General features: G+C 44.0%; 1 protein-coding gene across 1 annotated transcript; it reads left to right on the top strand.

Moving 5' to 3' along the window:
* Positions 1–7,903: 7,903 nt before the first annotated feature.
* On the top strand, positions 7,904–17,519 carry LOC309336341 (vomeronasal type-2 receptor 26-like; the record flags this gene model as incomplete). The annotated part of the gene is made up of 6 exons (XM_081851963.1): positions 7,904–8,112; positions 9,146–9,437; positions 10,668–10,832; positions 13,352–13,579; positions 15,513–15,639; positions 16,612–17,519. 6 exons carry the CDS (start codon positions 7,904–7,906, stop codon positions 17,517–17,519), a joined length of 1,929 nt encoding a protein of 642 aa, XP_081708089.1.
* Positions 17,520–21,892: the final 4,373 nt, after the last annotated feature.

Below are 21,892 nucleotides of genomic sequence, written 5' to 3'. Positions count from 1 at the left end.
TTCGGCTCTGCCTCCTAGACCTCCCCTGTGAGTGGCTCCTCTCTCCTCTAGAGCTAGCCAATCAGCAAAAGAGAAAAGGAGTTCTTACATCACCCAATCTGCTGTGGTTTCACCAATACGGTTCTTCTTCAGAACCATTAAACTACATGCATATCTATCTTGACTCAATCACACTCTTATTCTGGACACTAATCTTCCCGCTCCCACCGGTTCAGTGCAATAAATAACCTTGTGCTACCCTTGCTTCTGATGTTTGTGCAATCCTTAGAAATATCTCTCAAGCTTTGGCAAGAATAAGGATAAATTACCATGATTTTGATAATTATAAAGGGGGAAGTTCACTACTGCAACATCTTGGAGTCCTTGTGTGACTCAAGGGGCTGGGGCAGAGCTGGGAGGTGGGGGAAAACATGTTTGTGAGAAATCGCAGATGTAGCTCCCAAGTTTAACAAGAGTCAATTGGAGTGGGGTGAGTTGGGGCTGAATTTAGTGTAGGAATGTTCAGGGTGGAAGAAGAGGACCTATTGTTTATTAATACCCATCCTTACCTGCACTAGTAAGTTCCTTTAGTTAGCAGAGTTTACATTCCCATTCTCAGGCATAGCAGAAATCTGGTTGCAGGCTCGTTAGAACTCCTTGTTGTTGTTGTTTAGTCGTTTAGTCATATCCAACTCTTCGTGACCCCCTGGACCAGAGCACGCCAGGCACTCCTGTCTTCAACTGCCTCTCGCAGTTTGGTCAAACTCATGCTGGTAGCTTCGAGAACAATGTCCCACCATCTCGCCTTCCGTCGTCCCCTTCTCCTTGTGCCCTCCATTTTCCCAGCATCAGGGTCTTTTCCAGGGAGTCTTCTCTTCTCATGAGGCGGCCAAAGTCTTGGAGCCGCAGCTTCAGGATCTGGCCTTCCAGTGAGCACTCAGGGCTGATTTCCTGCAGAATGGATAGGTTTGATCTTCTTGCAGTCCATGGGACTCTCAAGAGTCTCCTCCAGCACCATAATTCAAAAGCATCAATTCTTTGGTGACCAGCCTTCTTTATGGTCCAGCTCTCACTTCCATACATCACTACTGGGAAAACCATAGCTTTAACTATACGGACCTTTGTTGGCAAGGTGATGTGTCTGTTTTTAAAGATGCTATCTAGGTTTGTCATGACTTTTCTCCTAAGTAGAACCCCTTACTATTATGCAATTAAATCTCTCTCAGACTGAATTGTATATTCCTGGTAAGATCCCTTTTCAAATCCCTCCTAAAAAAATAAAGACACCACAGTCTTATTCATAAGCAATAAAAAGAAAGTTTACTCACAATCAGGCAGAGCACAGTGTGCACCCTGAAGGCAGGCGTAATGTTACAAGCATATACAAACTGTTTTACCCCATACGTAGGTTGACCTAGTGACTGCAGTTAGCAGTCTCGGAAGTTCGCAAGACAAAAGGAAGATCAAAAAGAGAGTGAGCGACGGCATTCCTTGGCCTTTTACCAGGTCTGGAAAGGTCATGCCCACCCACTAGTCACATGCAAGGAAGGATGCTTCAGGCCAGGAGGAACAGGAAGTTTTGACTGGCTGGACCAAACATTCCCTTGCATGTCCATTCTAGGAAAACAAGGAATGTTGTATTTGACTGCTCCCAGTGGGTTTCTTTATTTTATCCTGGGAAGTTTTGATATTTTTATGTGAAGTTCTGTCCTGCACTGAAGTGTCCACTCCGTTCCTGACTTCCATGAGGGACCAATTTTCATATGCAAAATCCGCCAACCTTTCCATAAGTCCCTTATAAAATATCGGTTTGTCTTCCTTGAGTGCATGTACACCTACAACCAAAATTTAATTTCCTTGGATATTAACTTCCATCGAAACATATCTACTTTGTTCATCAGAGAATATCCATTTGGGGCAGAACTGGGAATGTGTATATAAAGAACATCTCCATTTAGCCCCCTCAGTCCTGCAAAGATAAATTCCTCACCTAATCTTTTTAAATCAAATATCTGATACCCTTTTTCCTAATGTGTGTTTCTTGTAAACAAATTTGATCCAATTTCAGTGTCCCCCCCCCCAAAAAACGAAATACAGTGGTACCCCAGCTTACATACGCTTCAGGTTACAGACTCCGCTAACCTAGAAATAGTGCTTCAGGTTAAGAACTTTGCTTCAGGATGAGAACAGAAGTCCTGCTCCGGCAGCGCAGCGGCAGCAGGAGGCCCCATTAGCTGAAATGGTGCTTCAGGTTAAGAACAGTTTCAGGTTAAGTACAGACCTCCGGAACGAATTAAATACTTAACTTGAGGTACCACTGTATCTCTTTTCTCTTTTGAGGAGAATTTGCATCATTTATATTCCATGTTAAGTATTGGTAATCCAGGACTTCCGGGTTGGCGCCTCCGGCAGTTGCAGAGCTCCTCCGATCGGGAGGAACTTGCTCCATGGAAAGCAGGGTCTGACCGCCACAGTGAAGGCGGAGACCCACTGAAATCACAGGCGGGAGAAGCTTGTGAACTTGGGATTTGGCTGGCACCTTTTGCACCTCCCCTACTCGTGGGGAAACCCTGTTTTGGGGATCCGGAGCGACGTGAGGTGAGTGGCGTGGTGCTTTGAATTGACTGCTTCTTTCACGGTGTGAAGCCGCATTGCTGTTGTCGGAGAGCGCTGACTTTTTCCTGTGGACAATTGGACTTTAAACAACTACCCGTGAGTAGAACGGAAAATTGGATTTTCAAATACCTTAATTTGGCATCGAAATGGGAAGGTTTTAAACAGGAAGTCCGCCTTCCTTTTTTGTAAATAGATTGTAGCAAAAACGCCACAAGCTAAAGTCTAGGAAAGCATTTGGTAAAGGATTAAATTTCCATTGGTTAAAGTTACAAAAACCCCCTTGAAAGCAGGAGAAGAGGGGGGAAATTCTGGACCTAGCGAGCCTGCAGGAGAGAGTAAAAAATCAAATTACCACTGCTCTGAACCTGGAAAAGGGCTGTCAGAAAAAGTGACGTTTTGGGAGAGTTCATTGACTATGAACAGAATGTATTTGACAGCTAGCTAAATAAGAGAAAGATACTGTTTCCATTGTCCTCTTCTGCGTTTAAAAAGGAGGAAAAGTAACTGAAAATTGAAACTCTCTTTATTTCTTGAGTTGTGCTTGAAAGGACTGATACAGGTGGAGACTGTTTCCCTCTAGAGGGAGCTTTTGAAACTGTTACAGGAGTGTAACTGGGAAAGCTCCAGCTGCAAGATAAAGAATTGTGAGAACTAGAGATTGACCTTGGACTTTTTAAAAATGTTGATAGGAGAAGCCATAGTAACTGCATTATGCAAGATAAGCTATTTGCTGGAACAGCTTCATAAAAAGACGGATGACATGACTATTAAAATTGACAACTTGGGACAAAAAGCAATTAATTTGGGACAAAAAGTGAGCACCAATACAGAAAGTATTCAGGATTTGGTTCAGGAATCTACTTTGGCAGGACAAAGTGTGGAGGGGGAGAAAGCTGTTGTTGCCGAACCTAAAGTAATACAAGTGGGATCCTCAGCCTCACAGAAGCAAACTGATGACTATAAGTTGAGGCCTTTTATGATTGAATTTAGGAAAAGTCAGATTTTGAGGTTTGGAGCCCGGCTTGGATTGGAGAAAGAAAGTTGGAAAGATCCCTCTATGCAGGGATTAATGGACTTTTGGGATATGGACTTGGGTCAGGAGGAGATTGAAGCTCTGTGGGCCTTTGGACTTGGAAGAAGCTTGAAACATGTTCTGAAATACTGTTTGGATCCTAATTTTAGCCATGGAAATTTGGCTGACCTGTCGAGAAGGAATAAAAGCATTGTTAGGTTGGAGTTTCCCCGAGATCTGCTCTCTAGCATTAAAGAACATGAAGAAGATCCGCAGAAGGGACGTGGAAAAGAGTTAAGAGCCTCGGACATAAGATCTCCAGGTTGATGGACTATATGGAATTGACGGAAAGGACTGGCAGAATCCGAGACCAGGGAGAAGAGATGGTGGAACAAGATTGGGAAAGTTAAAGTTTATTTATAGAAATACTGTAAAATTAATGAATGATAGAAAAATGTTGGAATGAAATTTTGTGGCCTTAGTGGAAATGTTATAAGGAGTTAAGCATATATAAGTATTCTAGTTTCAATGGAAAATAAGGTTAAAATATGTTAAGATATCTATAGTATGACAGAAAACAGAGAAAGATGGAAAGGATTTGCTGAAATAATTAATAGAAGTGGAATACAAAAAGGGAGGCGAGAGGAGGTCGATGAAACAAGGGAATGAAAATAGAGTTTGGAAAAGGAGTGATGTATGCTTTTAAATTGTTTTTGTTTTGTTCATTTGGGGTTAGGGTTAGGGATAGGATTTTGTTTAGTTTAATGTGCTTAGTTTAATGTGTTAAGGTAGTGTTGTGTATTGTTTATATTATGTATTGTATTGTTTTCTTTTTGTTTTCTTTTGTTTTCTCTTTTGTCTTTTCCTTTTTTTGTAAACTTTAAAAGTAATAAATATTATTTGAAAAAAAGTATTGGTAATCCATAGCTGAGCAGAATTTTTTGTCACACCTGTACCTGCACCCCCCATTTGTGATTTGCTAGTGAAATCTGTTCATCCAGAAATGGAGGTGTAATTGAGGAGGTCAGGTATGGGAGAGAAGTTGGGGGAAATCCTTCTCAGCTTGAGATCTCAGGTACCTCCTGTTGGTCAGAACAGATAATATTGATTCTTGATGGTTCCAGGAAAGCAGGGCTGTGGAACCACTTGCCCAGGTGGTCCTGAAAGCCTCTCTATCTGTTCCTCTGTAGGCCACATACCCCTCCCTAGACATGCACCTTACTGGTCCTGCTTTGTGACATTCTTGTGTGTTTTTGCATGACTGAAGTGCTGCCTTGAACTCTTATATTGCTCCTTGCTTATCTGGATAGATAGAAGATAGAGAGGGATGTGCATATGTATGCAGGGACTAGGCTGCAGCAGAAAAGGTCAAAGGGGGGTTTTCATTGTGTTTTCCACTTTTGCCTCTAGCAATACCCGCCATTGGCATATCCCCCCCCCCCATAAGGTTGCCCAGAAGGGACTGTGGCCTGGTTTCATGAGCTCAAAGTAGCTACTCCATGTTGTGTGTGTGTCTGTGTGTTCACTTACATCCTAAAGGAATATCTTGGTCCTGGTGCTTATGAAGGTACTTGGTTAGTTAAAGGCCAAGCTGACCTTTTCCCCACACTGACCCATGTCAAAACCAGGGAGCTACTTCTGTGAATTCCCATAAACATGTTTTCCTTCACCTCTGCACCTGCGCCTCAAGCCACATAGAAAATCTATGGTGTTGCCAAGGTGACGTTTCCTCTCGTATAATTATCCTTACTCTAACCAAAGCTCTAGGGATTGAGCCAAAGATTGCCTGTGAGACAAGCCACCCCAATATCAGAATCAAAGGCAAGGTAAGATAATTCATTGCATTGTGTCTGAAACTCCTGGTGTGTTAAATAGCCCCTATGCTGCTGAGAGTCTGTCTTTTCCATTCCCCAGTGCCATGAATAATCATGTTTGAGCATCTGAGGTCTAGACTTTTGAGTTTTGATATTTCTTTTCAGATGCATTGGGATGAGAAGTTTTCTTTATTTCCGAATTTTGTCCCATCGTATCCTAAGTAGTTTTGCTAGTAAGAAAAATAAAGTACATGCTCTGTATCACAAACAAAAAGCAAGCAGTGCTCCTCACTGCAAGTCTCACCCCTTGTTAGGATTGTGCTTGTCTTTAGGAATCCTCAAATGGGCTATTTTTGGGTGTCAACACAAACATTTTGGGGGGATCTATGAAGAAGGAGAGCTGGGACATTCAAATTGTCAGATCACCCACATCCACAGAGGGAAGCGGCACATCTAAGGAATGTCCACAGTGATGACACAGGCCAGATTTATTCAGGGACAGCCCCATGGAGGCCATGCTTTCCATGAAGTCTTAGCAGTCCCTTGTAAGATCGTGTCAGCATGCATGTTAAAATTCCCTTGGACCTCCAGATGAGGTTTTTCCAGGAGAACATCTGACACAACCTGAAGCAGCTGAAGCAGGGAGTCCTTGGTGCAGCAGGGAGGCTGGTACACCAACAGGAATCCTGCACTGCCCCTATTGCCAGAGTTCCAGAACATGCACTCAGAAAACTGTGTCCTCCTAATAGGTCACTTGGTGAAAACTAAAGACTTCCTAAAAAATCACTGCAACCCCACTCCCTGCCAACATGACCTGAGTTGCTGTGCGTAAGAGAAACCTGGCATACAAGCAGTGGCAAGAACAGGCCAAGCTGCTGTGTCCAACCAAATCTGGGTTACTCATGCCAGGTCAATTCCCCCATCCATGATCAAGTCATAGATGGCACTGGTCTTATTCGGGGAGAAAAGGTTAACTTGCCAAAGAAGTCTGAACTGATGGTGGATAGGGTGGGAGAAGCTCTGGAGCCAACTGACAATTCCCAGGTTAGATCCTCCCCCTATTGTGTGGGCAGGTTGTCCCTCCCCCTACCTGGCCTGATCACTTTGGCAATGCCTCCCCAGGTGGGATTGAGCAACTGTCTGACGTAGGTGGAGACCTCTAGGTATCCCATCTGAGGGGAGGCGAAGCCAAGTCCAGGGGGCTGCACGCGACCACCCAAAGGGGCACCCCCCATTTAATGTGGGGAGCGGTCATTGGGGTTTTCACAAACCCTGTAGCCCTAACACAAGCACTTTTATTCAGGTTTATTTCCTAAATTGTACCCTAAATATATGAGTTAAACAGGACAATCAGCCTCTATAAATTTCAGATAGGCTAACTTTTGTCACCTTGCCAACAAAGACCTGTATAGTTAAAGCTGTATAGTTAAAGCTTTTCCCAGTAGTGATGTATGGAAGTAAGAGTTGGACCATAAAGAAGGCTGATCGCCGAAGAATTGATGCTTTTGAATTATGGTGCTGGAGGAGACTCTTGAGAGTCCCATGGACTGCAAGAAGATCAAACCTATCCATTCTTAAGGAAATCAGCCCTGAGTGCTCACTGGAAGGACAGATCCTGAAGCTGAGGCTCCAAGACTTTGGCCACCTCATGAGAAGAGAAGACTCCCTGGAAAAGACCCTGATGTTGGGAAAGATGGAGGGCACAAGGAGAAGGGGACGACAGAGGACGAGATGGTTGGACAGTGTTCTCGAAGCTACAAACATGAGCTTGACCAAACTGCGGGAGGCAGTGGAAGACAGGAGTGCCTGGTGTGCTCTGGTCCAGGGGGTCACGAACAGTCGGACACGACTAAACGACTAAACAACAGCAAACTTTTGTCACAGAGCATCTGGTTGTTCTTTGACAATTATCTCACAGGATCTGAAAGATTCCCCACCAGAGATTCATAATAATAATGATGATCATCATCATAACAGCGAGTCTCTGTTTTTTCCACAAATGTTTGGATATGACCAGCTTCCTGCTCCAGTGTCCTGCTCAGAATTCAAAGCCACAGATGGGAGCCTTTTGCAAAGATGTTTTTCTCCAGCCCTGCACCTGTGCATGAAGAGTTCAGGATGCTGTGAAGGCAATGCGTCTTTCCCTTATAATTTTCAAAATCATAGTTATCATTCTCATCTTCTTCTCAACAAAACTCCAGGTGTTTGTCCAAAGATCACCTTTGAGTCCATTGAAATAAACCTCAAAATTGAGAGCAATAATTGCATCTGAGCTAGAAATGCCTTCTGCTCCTCTGGGATTTTGGGCTGAGATTTAGGTAGGTTGGACTACGTGGGTGTGAGGTTTCAGATGTGAAGTCTTGGGTTGGGCTCCATTCACATTAAGAATGCTACTGATCATTGTACAAAGAGTTTGGCTTCATCTAATGATTCTTTGAGAGGAGCAGTCACAAGGGAAGGGGCTGTTCCAGGAAGACACAGAATGGCACTGCTCCTGCGGCTCCTGCTGCTGCTGCCTTTTGCAGATTGTGGGATGGAGATGAAATGCCCCTTAACACTGGAGAGAGATTGGCTAGACAGATTCAATTATTACAGGCCAGGAGACCACCTCATCGGTGGGGTCATCTCTGCCACAAGGGCTTTATTCAATCCACACAAATTCAATGAGCCTCCCTCAACCAGCTTTTACCAGTAAGTCATTTTATAGGCATGGGTTTACTGCTGCTCCACTAGCCACCGATTTCGTTAGCCCCAAATGCCAGGCTCTCTCCAGCTTCTCTTAAAATCCCTGCACTTCTTTGGTGGATGCTACGACACCATCAGCCGCCAGCCTTTTCAGAAACCGCTGCTAGCAAAGTCCCTTTTCAACTGTAAAGCATAGCAGCATAGGACAATGACATAAATTTCATCTGCAGAACAAACAGCCGATTCATTGTTTTTCAGCCCAGTGAGACAGCGCCATGTGTCTAAATCCATTTTATCTTGGTTTTGTGAGTGGAAAAGTTCAGGGCTCCCTAGCCTTTGCTGTTGTCCCTTCCTCCCCCAAATGCAATCCTTCCATGTACCACCTATGTAAACAGTAAACTTTGCTCAATTCCAGCTTTTCTGTAGTAAAATAGGACCAGATTCACTATGAACCTCAGCAACCTAACAGCTGCTGGTACATTTCCAAAGAAACTCTTGTAAATCACTTTTAGATTACATATTTATTGCACATGCATTCTGTTTTGTTTCCACAGAGCTTGAAGGGAAGGTATATGATACCTGCTGTTTATTGAGCATTCTTACCTGTACTTACCTGTTTGCCTTATATGACATTGCACAACAAACAAACAATACAAGCAACACGCAGACCAGTATACTAGATAGCACTGTAATTCTTATTGCATAATATACATGATTTAGTAACAAAACCAAAATGTGTGCATTTGTAAATTCTCTAATATATTTGAAATCAATCTTTGAAAGTCTGCAGAAGTATAATAAGTCTATGGTTGAAACAAAGTAATAGATGCTATCCTGTGGGCTAAGTGGTAAAACTTTTTTTTAGGCTTTCATGGTGCCGAAGTAGTAAGTGAATAACAACGGACAGTGATCCCGGATAATCTGACTGTTTTGCTGGAATCTTCTTCAGCACAACCCATAGATTAGAAAAAAGACCATTGAATAACCGTGTTATTGAATGTTGGATGCTTAAAATGTTGGAATATGTATGCTTTTGCAGGAAAGCATCCACAAAATATTGGCAACTCCTGTCCTTCTTGTTTGCCATTCAAGATATCAACCAGAATCCCAGGCTTTTACCCAACATCACTCTGGGGTACAACATCCACGAGAATTTCTTTGATGGGAGGGTAACGTGCGAATCTTTGCTAGACCTGCTCTCCACTGGGCAGGCAAATGTTCCAAACTACAACTTTGGAGGACAGAATAACCTGCTTGCTGTTCTTGAAGGGGCTGACACTCAAAACTCCATCCAGATTTCGAACATGTTGGGCTCCTATAAAATCCCTCAGGTAGGGGCGGAGAGGGTGTGGCATCTTCCGGCTGACTGCGTGGTGTGGATGTTAAATGAAAATGGAGACAGACACTTGCTTCTAAAACAGTATTGCAAAAGTAAATAAATTTATTTACTTATTTGTATTGCAAAAGTGATTTGGGAGAGCTTTCACTGCTCCTGAAGGACAGCATACATCTTTCTTTTATCACATACTCATCATTACTCAAATGGGATACTCAGAATTTGAAAACAACACAAGGGAGCCTCCCACATACCAGTTTACTGTAGACTTGATGCTTCTTATGTGTGAAAGATTTGTGTGCTCTTGACGTCCAGTCGTCCTCATCAAAATGATGAAGACCTGGGATGTCAAGGCTCTGAATAACATCAGGTGGTTATGAGAATCAAAGGAAACTTATGAAACAACTATTATGAATATTGTAATGAAATGATCTGTGTTCCGTTTCAAATAGAATCTGGTAAAATAATAATAATAATAATAATAATAATAATAATAATAATAATAATTCTCAAGCAAAGACAGACATTGACAGTTTTATTTTCGTCCCATTTCTTAATGATCCCTAGCAAGGAATCTGCTTTTTCGCAGTTGCCACATGCTGAGTCAATATGAGCTACCTGCTAGGACCTCATGGTCTCATTCTTGGTCTGTCAATACTAGTTCAGACCCCATGAGTGTATATAGCAGATAGTAGGTTTGGGATTGCAGCCTTGAGCCACATTGGCTTTTTTCAATGAATAAGTAAGGGAATGGTGAGCAATGCTGACAAAAAGCCAGCAGGGCTGTTCCCTTTGGGCAAAACAGCAGAATGGGAATGGTGATGACTCTAAGTATGCTGTGTGTTTGTAAAAGAGTAGAGAAGACCAGCCATAGTCCTGGTGGTTGTATCCCTAATATTGGGGGAAACTGATACATTAAGTGAAACACAGAAAGTTTTGTTTTATTATTGTTATTATTATTATTAATAATAATAATCCACTAGATATTTTAGAAATCTCTGAATTATGTACAACATTAAAATAGTAACAAAATCATAAAAACAAAGTTACAATATAAATCCAGTGAAACAGTAGTATAAAAGTATGCAAAAATAAATAAGAATAGGGATTTGAGGAACATGGTCCTGCTGAAGAAATGCCTAGGCAAAAGAATTTGTTATTTTGGGCTACGAAATCAGCTTTGATTCGAAATGTAACAAGCCAACAATCTTCCTTTCTTTGCTAGGTCAGTTATGCTTTTGTCTCTCATGTTCTGAACGATAAGAGGCATTTCCCTTTTTTCTACCGGATGGTCCCCAAAGAAGAAGCCCTGTACCCAGGGATTGTCAAGCTGCTCCATCACTTCAGATGGACCTTCATTGGCCTCCTTGCACCAGACACTGACAACGGAGTGAGGTTCATGAAGACCTTGACGCCTGTGCTCATTGAGAGTGGGATTTGTGTTCCCATCTCACAAATCGTCAAAGGAGGACTGAATTTTGCACCAATAAATTTTCTTTCATTCTCTAAGTGGAAACAAGTTAATCTATTTGTTTACTACGTAGATAATATTTATGTCTTAAATGGAATTTTATTTATAGAACTGATGTACAAGTTGATAAAACCTGTCGGGGGGAAAGTCGTGATCACAACAGCAATGTGGGACATCTCGTTGGAGTTGAAGTATGGAGGCTTATCTTTCCAACCTATCCATGGTATTTTTTCTTTCTTAGTTGAGACAAATAAACAGACAAACTATGGTGATTTGCTACCCCTATTGTTTGCTATCAATGAGTTTGTGGAGGAAGGTTTTAATTGTTCATATTTAAAGCATGCACTGGCAGCGAAAGGCTGGGCAAGATGCAGACAGAGAGAGAATCTGGAGATGCTGTCACAAGATGATCGGGAGGGAATCCTCTCTCTCGACAACCACAGGATCTACAACACAGTCCAGGCTGTGGCACACTCCTTAAATGCTGCAGATTCATCAAGATCTAGGCAAAGAGTTATGGACAGTCTGAAAATTCAAAAGCTACAGCCATGGCAGGTATTTCCTTTCTCATCTCAGATATCTCTACCAAATATGGAGACTGACTGTAAAGTCAATTGACTGTGGGGAGGTGAAATTTTGGAAACCCCTTTGTGAAGTGCCCTGAACTGGTCCCTCTTTATGCCCCCTTACACTGGCGTCTAAGGATGTGACCCCTCTGGTAACAATGCCAAACATTGGCCTAACCACCCACTTTGTCTGCTGTGACTCATTTTAATTAAGACCCTTGCCTTTTACATATATGTTCCTTTGTGAATGGAATATCATACCCTCCAACATTTCTCTGAGGAAAATGTTATTGTTTAGTTGTTTAGTTGTTTAGTTGTTTAGTTGTTTAGTTGTTTAGTTGTTTAGTTGTTTAGTTGTTTAGTTGTTTAGTTGTTTAGTTGTTTAGTTGTTTAGTTGTTTAGTTGTTTAGTTGTTTTTAGTCGTTTAGTCATGCCCAACTCTTCGTGACCCCATGGACCAGAGCACGCCAGGCACTCCTGTCTTCCACTGCCTCCCGCAGTTTGGTCAAACTCATGCTGGTAGCTTCGAGAACACTGTCCAACCATCTCGTCCTCTGTCGTCCCCTTCTCCTTGTGCCCTCCATCTTTCCCAACATCAGGATCTTTTCCAGGAAGTCTTCTCTTCTCATGAGGTGGCCAAAGTATTGGAGCCTGAGGAAAATAGGGAGGCCCATAATAATAATAATAATAATAATAATAATAATAATAATAATAATAATAAACAACTCTGCCCATCTAACTGGGTTCCCCCAGCAGCTCTGAACAGTTTCCAACATATATGAAAACAATAAAACATTAAATATTAAAAAGCTCCACCATACTTGGGTGCATTCATATGTCTTCTAAAGGTTGTGTAGTTGTGTAGTTGCTTAGCTCCTTGGCTCCAGGGGCACATTCATCCATACTCTCCAACATTTCTCTGATGAAAATAAGTACGTTCTAAAGGAAAGCAGGACATTCAGGGATCAAATAAAAAACCAGGACAGCTTCTGTAAATCCGGGACTGTGCCTGGAAAATAGGAACACTTGGAGGGTCTGGGATATGTCATTGCACAAGCTCCCCTGAGCTATCTTCCCTCCTGACTGATGTGCTACTTGGACACCTACCAAGCTCCACTAAGCTCCATCCTTTCTCCTAATGGGCTGTGTGTTGCTGGAGCCTGAATCAAGCAAGTGCCTGGTTAGCTTAGGTTCTCATTATGTTAATGTCTGATATATATGGATATATGTACAGTGGTACCTCGGGTTACAGACGCTTCAGGTTACAGACTCCGCTAACCCAGAAATAGTACCTCGGGTTAAGAACTTTGCTTCAGGATGAGAACAGAAATCGTGCTCTGGCACAGCGGCAGCAGGAGGCCCCATTAGCTAAAGTGGTGCTTCAGGTTAAGATCAGTTTCAGGTTAAGAACGGACCTCTGGAATGAATTAAGTTCTTAACCCGAGGTACCACTGTAATATTTCTGGTGTCTTTACATTGTTGACCCATTAATATGCATTGAACTAACCTATCCCTCCTTTTATATATCAAAATTTATTTTATTTGTTTTCATACAAAGCATATAATAGCTATGTGCAGGGAATATGTTTCGATCAAGGAGCACAATTTAATGTTGAAGCAAGAATGTCTGTCCCAACTACATAATAAGGACATCATATTTTACAGTGCTACCGTAAGACTTGCTCGCCAGAAGTCCCATTAAGTTCAATGGGTTATATTCTTAGATAAGCATGCACGGGATGGGAGCCTAGGCTTTTTGACTTGGGTGTGAGCCCCATTGGGTGAAAACAGTGAAAAAGACACACAGCTACTTAAGTCTGCACAGTGTCGTTTCACATATTCTAAGCATTGCCTTTTTCTTGGCCATTCTAGCTCCACCCTTTCCTGGGAAATGGTCAGTTTTACAATTCTTCCAAAGAGGGAGTGTATTTGGATGAGAATGGGGAATTGGCAGCCGATTTGGACATTGTGAACTGGGTGAGGTTTCCCAATAAGTCCATCATCGGAGTCAAGTTTGGGAATATCAAGAGACAGGGATCCCCACTCCTTCAGTTGACCATCAACCAGGATGCCATTATATGGCCCAAATGGTTCAACCAGGTGGGTGAAATAATTTCTTTCATTTTATTGCATCTCCCATCTCATAAGCTTTTATAATGACGCCATGTTTTTTTTGTGGGGCTACCTTCAAAGGCTTTGTCAACATCAAAATGCCACATTTCTTAATTATCTAATGGTGGGTCCCTGTGAAACTCTGTATATATAGGCCCCATAATTTGGGGTGCAATTTTAAGGGGGTTGTTTAATTTAGCAACTAGATGTGGTGTCCCAAAGCTTCCACACACCCTCTCCTATTTATACCATAAAGAAAATATATCCCTCACATACAAAAAGAAAAACAAAACCCCTCCCAACCCTTTTCTACCTCAAACACAGGTTGTGGGGAAGTGGAACCACTTCACTTTATACTATTTATTCTTATTAAGCGTGGCTAGCCCAATACCCTTATCCAGACTTTTAGAAAGTTTCATGTGGCTCCCAAGAGTTCCCTCCTCCTTTTTTAAATAGCATTTATTGAAAAAGTCTTTATTGACTTCTCCAGTAGAACTATTGTTGCTATACTGCCCAAATGTTTTGTGATCCACGCCCAGCAAATAAAATTCCCTGGGTGAGTGATAAGGAAAGTAGAAAAATTAATTCCTATATTGGTGCCAATGCAACAGAGAAGGCCTTCTCCATGCTTCAAGAGAAAATGCTATCCTATCCTACATAGCTCAAAGTTCATCTCTGCAGATATTGGGTAGGTCCTCCTCTAAGAATTGCGTTCTGGGCCATTGAGATCTTTATACATACATGCCAACATGCTAAACTAGACCGCAAACATACAGTCTTTATTTCTCACTGGGTTCAGTTCTCCCCATTTCTCCATTAGCTTTACATTTTTTGTTTGTTGACTTGTTTGCCTGTTTGTTTTTAGAAAACTCATCTTCACCATAATTTTGTCACAACTTCCTCCTAACTTGCATGTTTTAATGGGCAATCCTAAAATCTCTTGGAGGATTGGTGATATGTAATCCCATTTGGCTGCTTCCTCATTGAACAGCCCAGCAGCTGCATTTTGTACCAGCTGCATTTTCCAAACTGTCTTCAAAGTTATCCTGATTATAGGACAGCCAGACAGTTGTCAGAGCTTGGATAACAGAGACTGGACTTATCCTGTCCTGGAACAGCCATAGCAAGTGAAGCTGCCAGGCCCGGAAAGAGCCGCTGTTTCCCACTGATACCATCTGGGTCTCAAGCAACTATGCAGCATAGGTGCCATTTCATACCGAAGATTGTGGGTGCCCACAAGAAAAGGGCTTCAGCTTTGCCCATTAACTTTGTAGCTGCCCAGCCCCACAAATATATTATTGTGGGCGCTGAAGTGTCAGGAATGAGCCAGCTCCTAGTGGAACTTTACAGCCGGCTGCAGAACGCAGTCTGAACAGTGGTCAGTGCCCACTGCTACTCCCCCGCCCCTTGGAATGCCGGTTGCTGAGGGAACGACTGAGAGCATCAAAGCTCTCAGGAAGCTCAAACAGGTGGGAACAGACACAGAGATAGTCTGTCAGAACAGGAAGAGGCTGGAGCTAATCCAATAAGTCCAAAGAGTCGGCGAATGGGAGGGTTGCTAGATAGGAAGCAAAACAAGAGACACAAGGGGCGACGGTTCAATATATTCTGCAGACACCGGAAGGAGTCTTCAGAAGGGTCATCTTGAGTGATAATGCCAGTGGCTGCGTTAGAGCTGTCCGGAGCTATCTGTTTGTTTTTGCAATAAATCCTCCTTTTTAATTACTTATGCTTACTGTGTTATCAAGCTGGGAACCTGGACTCCTGACACAAAGCACTGATGGCCCCCAGTGCTATGCAGTTGTAGTTTTTAGTAACAAGTTTCAAATTAAAATTGTGCCCTTCCCAACCCTGTGCCTCATTTCCATAGAAAAATTAGGCCTAACCCATTTTCCTCGACACCCCTTGTTTTTATGTTCAGACCCTGCCTCCTTCCAGGTGTGTGGAAAGTTGTCGCCCTGGATTTGTCAAGATGGTTCAGGAAGGAAAACCACTCTGCTGCTACGACTGCAATCCCTGCCCAGAAGGAACCATCTCCTCTCAAGAAGGTGGGTGACTCCAGTGGCTTTTTATAGGGGAAATTTAGAACTGGCTATAATCCGTGCACAGAGTGTGACCCTCTACAACACACCTGTGCATTTTCCACCTGTGTGTGCATACATGCTTTCTTATTTAGAGTCACATTCCATGACCTTTAGAAATCTACACAGAGTTGGAGAGAATAATCAGAACTGGGAAATCGACAGCATGGATGCAGAAGACTGTTCATCAAGCTTTTCACAGGAGGCATCGTGCACTCCAACATGTGGCGTTATTTTCAGGCACAAATGTTTCATAGAATTCTGCCCCTTCCAGAGTGTCATATTGGATATTTCTTGGATCAGGAGCCTATTCATAATATGGACATATTCTCAAGAAAGTTGTCTTGGTGTTATATAATCATATCTTTCATATTAGAAACATTAGTGAATGCTGTGTGGAGAGTGGCAGTGCAGTCCACAGAAACTCAAGTTGTGATCTTCAACTTGGGAAACCTGAGTTCTGCCCAAAGTTTCACGAGTTTCATAACTGTTCCATATTTTAAATTGTTGTCCTGATGACAATTTATGGCATTTCTTTGAAAATTTCTTGGAATGACAAGATAGAAATACATCAATAATATAAATACCTGCTAAGCAAGGAACAGGGATGACTAGAAGACTTTAAGCTAGTCCATTTTCCTTCCCTGAAACCACATGACAGTGTTATTGTGACTTTAAAGGAGGGCATACTGCATTGTGGTGCCTAGCAGATGGAATGTCCTCCCTGTTGACTTCACAACTAATGCAAAACACACCTGTTGCCTGAGGTTTTACCTGACATGTAATATTCGTAATACTGTTTCTTGATCCCATTTATCACATACGATTGTATTGGATTTTTTAATGTTTTCTAATAGTGTGAACCAGTTTGGCATTACTTTCTGAAAATGGAAAGCAATTTAGGAGGATATAAGATCGATAATACTCTTGTTTTTGCAGATGCAGAGCATTGTACCAAGTGTCCAGAGAATCAGCATCAAAACAATGACAAAGATCAATGTGACCCTAAGGTTATCACCTTCCTGACTTATGAAGAACACATGGGGATTGTCCTAACTTCCTTTGCCCTCTTCTTATCCATAACCACAAGTTTTGTGTTAGGAATCTTCATTACATACAAGAAAACTCCCATAGTCAAAGCCAACAACCGGGACCTTTCCTACATCCTCCTTCTCTCACTCCTGCTTTCATTTTTGTCTTCCTTCCTCTTCATTGGCCAGCCCAGGAAAGTGACCTGCCTTCTCCAGCAAACTGTCTTCAGCATCATCTTCTCGGTTGCCGTCTCTTCTGTGTTGGCCAAAACCATCACTGTGGTGCTGGCCTTCCTAGCTACAAAGCCAGGGAACAAGGTGAGGAGGTGGCTGGGGAAGAGTCTCACCAACTCCATTGTCACTGCCTGCTCCAGTGTCCAAGTTGTCATCTGCACCATCTGGCTGGGCATCTCCCCCCCTTTCCCAGAGCCTGACATGCACTCCCAGCCCCGAGAGATCATCCTGCAATGTAATGAAGGATCTGTTGCCATGTTTTATGGTTCCCTTGGCTACATAGGCTGCTTGGCGGCCATCTGCTTCACGGTGGCTTTTCTAGCCAGGAAGCTCCCAGGGTCCTTCAATGAAGCCAAGCTGATCACCTTCAGCATGCTGGTCTTCTGCAGTGTTTGGGTGTCCTTTGTTCCCACCTACCTGAGCACCAAGGGAAAATACATGGTAGCCGTGCAGATCTTCTCCATCTTGGCCTCCAGTGCTGGGCTCCTGGGCTGCATCTTCCTTCCCAAGTGTTACATTATTTTATTGCGGTCTGATCTGAATACAAAGGCATATATAACAACAACTAAATTAGAAATCTGATTATTCGAAGACTTTTTTCCCCAAAGGTGTCATTTCGCAATTTTAATGCCAAACCTCAGTGTTGTTGTTGCTGTTGTTTTACATTACAGAACTATCCTTCATCTTACCACTATGTTCATACACTGTTCTAGGGCCTTTCCAGGAATTCATGGTTATGCCAAGAAATAAGAGCTGAGTATCTTCAGCATTCTGATGGCACCTTGTTCCAAAATTCTTCTTTTTTTTGCATAAATCTTTTATTAAATCTTTTTTTATGATACTACAAAATAAAAAAAACAAAGTTATACAAAAACAAAAGTAGAAAAAGAAACGGAAAGAGAAAGATGTACAGTGGTACCTCTCGTTAAGTACTTAATTCGTTCCGGAGGTCCATTCTTAACCTGAAACTGTTCTTAACCTGAAGCACCACTTTCGCTAATGGGGCCTCCTGCTGCCGCTGCGCTGTTAGAGCACAATTTCTGTTCTCATCCTGAAGCAAAGTTCTTAACCTGAGGTACTATTTCTGGGTTAACGGAGTTTGTAACCTGAAGCGTCTGTAACCTGAAGCATATGTAACCCGAGGTACCACTGTACATGTTTAGGGGGAGAAGGGGAGAAGGAAAAAGAGAGAGAGAGAGAGAGAGAGAGAGAGAGAGAGAAGCAAAGCAAAATACTTTCTGATTCTCTGCCTGCCAGTTACATAAAAATAATTATTCAAACCATTTGCTTCACAATAACATCCCACTTAAATCCCAAATACCACCGGGTTGGCGCCTCCGACAATGGCAGAATTCCTCTGATCGGGAGGAATTTGCTCCGTGGAAATCAGGGTCTGGCCGCCACGGTGAAGGCAGAGACCCACTAAAAATCACAGGCGGGAGAAGCCTGTGAACGTGGGATTCGGCTAGCACCTTTTGCGCCTCCCCTACTCGAGGGGAGACCCGGTTTCGGGGATCCAGAGCGACGTGGGGTGAGCGGCGCGGTGCTTCGAATTGACTGCTTCTTTCACGGAGTGAAGCCGCACTGCTGTTGCCGGAGAGCGCTGACTTTTTCCTGTGGACAATTTGATCCTAAACAACTACCCGTGAGTAGAACGGAAAACTGGATTTTTAAACGTCTTAATTTGGCACCGGAATGGGGAGGTTTCAAACAGGAAGTCCGCCTCCCCCTTTTGTAAATAGATTGAAGCAAAGAGCTTGCAAGCTAAAGTCTTGGAAAGTCCTCTGTAAAGGATTAAACTTCCATCGGCTAAAATCATTAAAGCAGGAAGCAGGAGAAGAGAGGGGGGGGGAATTTGGGATCGTGTAAGCCTGCAGGAGAGAGTGAAGAAAGTTAAATTACCACCGCTCTGAACCTGGAAACGGGCTGCTAGTAAGACTGACGTTTTGGGAAAGTTCATGTGAGGAGAACCTGAGCTTACAGGGTTAAACAGCTCAGAGTGTACACACTGCCCACTGTTGGGAGGAGGGAGACCCTGCGTCATTTCCGAGTGTCTCCAGTCTTTGTTCTTTTTCTCTACTTTCGCTTTTGAGGAGAGAGGACGTGTTTTTCACGATGCTGTTCGCTGTGATAGATAATGGATAGTCTGCTGTAAATAAACTGCTTCTAGCTGCTAATATCCTGAGTGGACTTTATTTTAGCACACTGAAGAAAGCTCTGAAGAAGCTTTGCAGCTTTCTCTTGCTGCTGCGTAAACTCTGCATTTTTTTTGCTCAGAGCCTTTGGAATGTGGCCTTTGAAGTCCAGCAGAGCTGCGTAGCCGAAGTGGGCTGGACGCCAGGACTTATCTGAGCAATAAATCTACTATCCAAAGGTTATGGACAGTAATTGCAATTAGAGGAAGCTGCTTTGATGTCCGGTGGAGAGCCTGTTTGAAATGCTGTGTGCTCACAAAGGCTGTAAAAGGTGAGACGCTGCTGTTTTTGCTGCCGGAAGAAGAAGGCCTGCTTTGAGGCTTTGCCTGGGAGAAAGCAGGGAAGCTGGCTGCAAGCTGTGTGCTGCAAAGGGACGCCAGAAGCCTATCCTCGGAGCCGGTTTAGTACGCGTGAGTACTCCACAGCCCCAAGGGGGGACCGGGGGAGGAGATGGCAGAACTCCAGGAGAGTTTCAACGTCCCCTTTGAGAGATTAAACCAGCAAAACTGGGATATCTGGGTTAGAAGAATAAGGGGGTGGTTTTTGGCCACAGGGCTCTGGAGCATAGCCCAGAAGGAGCCGGCCCCACCCATGCCACTTGCTTCTGAAGATGACGCAGCAGGCTTTGAGGCTGCTTTGCTGGAGGATAGACAGCAGAGAATGCAAAGGGAACTCTGCATGCTGAAAGCAAGCGTGAACCCTTCGCTATTGCTCCATTTGGAGGGCGTTGAGTCGGCTCAGGCCGCTTGGCAGTTGCTGAGGAGTCTGTGTGCAAGCTCAGCAAGAGACCAGGGCCCTAAGAAAGCCGAGAACAGGGAGGAAGCGGAGAGCCCAGAGGGGGCTGCTGGCCATGTTCCTGAAGTTACAGCTGGGAGTAGCTGCTTTGTCTCCGAGGGGCCGTGTGATGTTGAGGCCTACAACCAGAGTGCTGGGGAGCGTGCAGGCCCAGGCTGTGCACCCAAAGGTGGGGGTGCTGGGAACAAAGGAATGGCTGAAGAGGGAGCTGTGAGAGCTGTTGCTACGCGTCGCCGCTGTTATCGCTGTGGCTCCCCCTCCCATCTAGTGAGAGACTGTCCAGTTGAGGCACAGGAACAGCCGAAGGCCGTCTCCCGTAGCAACCAGATAAAGAGCTCTTCTTCAAAGCGTGGGAAAGGCAAGCCAAAGGCAGCTGGCAGAGACACTGAATGTAAACATTTGGCAGCCTCTATGGCTGCAGTCAAGAGTTGTCAACAGGATGCTGTGCTGACTTTTGTGGTAGACTCAGGAGCGTCTCATCACTTAGTGCCATCTGCAGGATTCCTGGAGAACTGCACCTCTGTAACTTCTGGAAAGACTGTGTGTTTAGCAGATGGGACTAAACACCCACTCACGCAGACTGGCTCACTGTTTTGTTCTTTCTTACAGGATTCGATCCAGGCTTTTGTTGTTCCAGGACTGTCTTGCGCGTTGCTGTCTGTCAGCGCCCTTCTTGCTGAAAACTACAAAGTGTGTTTTGAGAACAATAAGTGTTCTATTTCTAAGAATGGACAGCACCTAGTCAGTGTTGAATGTAAAGACAGGTTGTTTGTGATAAATGCTTCTTTTGCAGGTACAGGTGACATGGAGGTGGCTCAAGCACAGTGTGCCAACGTTCCAGTTCATGATGCATGTGCTCACTTATGGCACCGACGCATGGCTCACGTGTCCTGGGGGTCAGTGAAGAAGATCCCAGAGTGTACACAAGGGTGCAAAATGAAACCTTGTGCTGTTTCTAGATTGCAGAGCATGCAAGTCTGCAAAGGTAAAAACGTGCACATACCCAAGGTCTGAAAGGGTGACCACTAGGGCTTTTCAATTAATTCATGCAGATTTGTCAGGTCCCATGTCTGTGACCAGTTTGGGCGGAGCCAAATATGCGCTGGTTCTGATTGATGACCATACTCGGAATTCTTGGACCTTCACGATCCAACACAAAAGTGAGGCTGCACCGCTAATCAAAGACTGGATTGCGGCTGTGGAACTGCAGTTTTCCACACGGGTGCAAAGCTTTCAGAGCGATCGCGGTGGGGAGTTCACCGGGTCTGCACTGCAAAGTTTCTTCCGCAAAAAGGGGATTCAACACAGATTGACCTCTCCGCACTCTTCCCAACAGAATGGGATTGCGGAAAGGCGGAACAGGACTCTAGGGGAGATGTCCGCAGCTCTTTTGTTTGATGCCGGGCTCCCACAGCGCTTTTGGGGGGAGGCTTGGCGAACGGCCAACTTTATTCTGAACAGGTCTTTCAATTCAGTGGTAGGTGACACCCCGTACTTCTTGTTGCACGGAAAGCAACCCAAAGTTCACTACTTTCGTGTTTTTGGTTGTGAGGCTTGGGTCCTCATACCAAAGGCCAAACGCAAGAAAGGTGAACCCAAGTCCCAAAAGATGATTTTCTGTGGGTATGAGCCAGGGACCAAGGGGTGGAGGTTTGCTTATCCGTCAGGGAATCAGTCCAGGATTCTGCTCAGCAACAGTGCTGAATTCTGTGAGCAGAGTGGTTGGGCTAGGATACATGGGAACCCTGACATCCTGTCCGAGAGTCTGTTTGACTCTGCTGATGAAGGTGAGGAAGAGGTTGAACCTGCAGCCGAGGCTCAGAGTTCAGACCCAGTGCAGGCAGAGGGGAGAACTTCTCCCAAGGCTGTGAAGATTGAGCAATGCAGTGCTCCATCTTCCCCCACAGGTTCGGCTGAGAAGTCCAGAAGGCGCAGTAAGTCAGAGGGGGAGCTCTCTGATGCCAA

The sequence above is a fragment of the Podarcis erhardii genome, assembly GCF_964252035.2.
Source record: "Podarcis erhardii genome assembly, chromosome: 2".
In the NCBI taxonomy this organism is placed as follows: domain Eukaryota; kingdom Metazoa; phylum Chordata; class Lepidosauria; order Squamata; family Lacertidae; genus Podarcis; species Podarcis erhardii.
The sequence above is the reverse complement of the archived record's forward strand: the minus strand, read 5'-3'. Positions and strand labels throughout refer to the sequence as shown.